We start from the raw sequence: 3,524 nt of genomic DNA, 5'->3' as shown, positions 1-3,524 counted from the left end.
AACAAAAAGATATTTTTCAAAATAAACATTCCACTAACAACGAAATAACTTTTACACCTAAACAATGCAAGGACAAAGTATTGCAAACTTTGTTAAAAGGAGTTAAAGCTGCAATGCAGAAACAAGTACTTAAATAAACACAATTATAAGACATAATAGTAAATTTTAATTACTAAGATTTATTAAAAAAATATCTGCATGCTCTTAGGAGTACATGTGCATTATTTATAATTAAAAATGTGACATGATATCAAAATATAGCTGAACGACAGCGTCTTAAAACAGACACTTCGACATCCGATGACTTTGAGGATTTAACGCCATAGCCATGACTTAGAGTATCTGGCGGTTTGGTCCACTTAACAAAATAGGTTTTATAAACCACAGCCTGTATTTTCGGTTTAGTTTTGCGATATTTGCCACGAAAGGGACGCAGCAACCAATAAAAACTTTCAAAACGCGGGCATTTTCTACGCGGGGGACTATTAATTATTTCCAAATTGCTGTTGTTGTTATTACTGCTGTCTATAAGAGAACCGTAGTTGTGTAAAGATACCTGATATTGTAGGGAAGACTTTAATATAGTACCTGATATGGTTTGTATATCTGGCGGATTATGAGTGTTAACGCATTTATGTATCTCAGTTGCAGGTTTAGATGGACTTGATTGTTTGTTATTTGATTGGATCTGTTGATTACAAGAAGTTTCAAGGGAGTTATTTTTAATGCTTTTACAAATTTTGGTTTTCGTTTGATAAGTCTCTACTTCTTGTTCACTGGCTTGCCAACAGGACCTCATTTTAAGACAGTATAATTTTGAATTTGTCTTCACAGTCTTATTCTCGTTGTCGCTCAACTCTTCAGGTTCTTCATGTATGGGCGCAATTCTGGTTATACAATTTCGATTGCGTCTTAAATAACGACACAATTTCTTTTTGTCTTTTTCCGATTCTTTTAAAAGTTTATCATTGTGCTCCTTTAAGGCTCTGAACTCCTTACGGCGAGCAGCAGCAGCAGTCTCAGCTAAATTATTGTTAGTTGATGTGATTTCTTGCTGGGGCATTTTAACCAATATATAATGATCATTTACCAAACAAATATCCGAGATATTCTTGGGTTTCTCCAACATTTCATTTTGGAAAAATTCATTTACTCTACCATTCTGATAAACTTGGTAGTCTTTAGCTTCACAAACGTCCTCCTCTTCGTGTTCATTTAAGTTGGTTTCCTCAAGTTCTTTAACATTTATATCATCTGTTTCTTGACTTTGTGACTTTTTGTCTTCCGGTTTCACTTCCTCCGCTTCTGTTGCAGCAACAGGTGGCTGTCTTAGCAATTGTTTTGATTTAATTACTTTTTTTGTCACGTGTTCCACTTGACTTTCTATTGTTGTATCTATTGATTTTATTCTATTTTTTAGTGGTTCCTTGTGTGTAAATGTCCTGGCTGATTGCTGTTTTTGTCTATTTGGATTGTGAAATGATTGTTGTAGTTGTTCTGTTGCTATTGACATATTTTTACTCCCAATTCCAAAACAATCTATAATTAAGAAAAAAGAAAAATATAGAAAATAAAAATACAATATTAAAACGCATTAGTGATACACAATTAATAGAGAAAATAGTGATGGGGAATGTACGATTAATATTGTAAGGAGGGGAATAAAGTTTTGTATATAATTGCCCCCACATTACAGATAATCTAGAAAGATAATATACAAAGTTTTCAAACAGCTAATGGTTCAGTCACATAGGGGTTTAGTCAGTTGTTCTTCTAATATAATTTGTCTATAAGGAAATAATTAAAAGAACTACAATTGTTTAATTTAATAAGTATAGAAAAGTAATAAAAATAATAAGTTTATTATATACTATTTTTACCTTTAAAATAAACTTCCAGTTCGGTCATCATTACCCTAAATACCCTTACCAAAACAAGTGGAATAACTGTCATCAATAAATGACCGATTCCAAAGTTTGACTGGAAGGTTACAGACTCTGAGTGATCCTCAAAGAAGACGGTTGTTGTAGTGAATGGTATCACTTTTGAGCTGTTAAGGAATCCGCAAGGGAAGGTCTACTATGCATAGTGGTTTAGAAAATTTGTTTTGGAAATAATTCTGTATCTCGGGAACTATTAGAGATATTGTAACGAAATTTCACATTGTTGGAGCTGAGGTGTTTTCGTTGATTTACCACAAACCTCTTTTTCATATATTGCATGAAAATATGTTACACCAAACTTTATTTTAATTCAGCATGTAGCCAGCTCAGAGCCAGACGTAGTCGAGGCTTCGTAGAGCTTATCAGCCAATAATGAATTAATGCTTTGAGAGTAATAAAATTTAATGTAGTTTTAAGATTTGAATACTTATTGTTAGGCCTAAGGACATAAGGCAGATTCAATAATTAATAAAAAGTAAAAAAAATGTATTGTTTGTAGATCTTCTCAAGGACTAATTGTATTTAAAATTTCTGTTGATTCGGATTATAAATGGGTTTTTGACGATATTTTTAAAAAATTTGAGACCCGAGGCGACCAACTTTTAGGGGCTGCGCACTGGCCCCTATTAGCGCTATGAAGCTGAACAAACGTAAATCAACTCGAAAACACCTCAGTTCAAACCATGTGAAATTTCGTAATAATATCTCTAATAGTTCCCGATATATCGAATCATTTCCAAAAAAAAAAACGTTTCTAAATCACTGTGCATAGTAGACCTTCGCATATACTGACACACAGTGGTATGAGAAAAAAAAAGGAAAATAAATCTGTAACCCTTAGTCCGATTTGAATGAAATTTCATACGCGCAAAGAGGAAGTGTTGTCGAGTTTAAGTTTTGAATTTGGAACTCATGAGCCAACCAGGAGCTGGGCAAGGGGTCCTCAAAGTAGGACACCTCAGGTATGTTCAATTTTTATTTTTGAATTATCCTTCGTTTGTGTTCCGATTTCAAAAAAATTATATATATAGAATCTTCTCATCGAGCACTACATAAAACCTCGTCAAATCAATTATATCTTATAGCTTATGAGCAGGGCAACCAAAAATATGCAATATGATATTTTTTGCTGTGCGTCATATAAACATATGAGTTAGTTATTTATCCGTCTCAGACAATTTTAAGAATTTTGGCATCGATTTGTTAGTGCATATATCATATATCATATTTTTGCATATTTGACTCATAACTGCATATTTTTGTTGCATATTTTCTTTTTTTCATTAGTTTGTTTTCTTAATACAATTTTATTGTTTGTATTGTATTTATTTATTTCTATATTTTACTATTTTGTTAAGGTTCAATGATAATAATAATGATAAAACCCATAATCGACTTATCTTAAATGAATTTTCGTTGATTTAAATGGGCTTAGTTTCACACAATTATTAAAATTGAACAAATTGTAAAAATACGTAAAAAATTAAATATAAATTTCGAAATTGTGTTATTATGGGCAACTTCTTAACAAAATTTTGGATACATTTAAAAAAGGAAACTTAAGGTTGAGACAGATATGGT

General features: G+C 31.8%; 1 protein-coding gene across 1 annotated transcript; it reads right to left on the bottom strand.

Annotated features, from left to right (window-relative positions):
- Nucleotides 1-250: 250 nt before the first annotated feature.
- On the bottom strand, nucleotides 251-1,513 carry LOC135950501 (uncharacterized). The gene has a single exon (XM_065500037.1). The coding sequence runs from the start codon at nucleotides 1,511-1,513 to the stop codon at nucleotides 251-253; it is 1,263 nt and encodes a 420-aa protein (XP_065356109.1).
- Between the last annotated feature and the right edge of the window lie 2,011 nt (nucleotides 1,514-3,524).

Source organism: Calliphora vicina, chromosome 2, assembly GCF_958450345.1.
Source record: "Calliphora vicina chromosome 2, idCalVici1.1, whole genome shotgun sequence".
Taxonomy (NCBI): Eukaryota; Metazoa; Arthropoda; class Insecta; order Diptera; family Calliphoridae; genus Calliphora; species Calliphora vicina.
The sequence above is the reverse complement of the archived record's forward strand: the minus strand, read 5'-3'. Positions and strand labels throughout refer to the sequence as shown.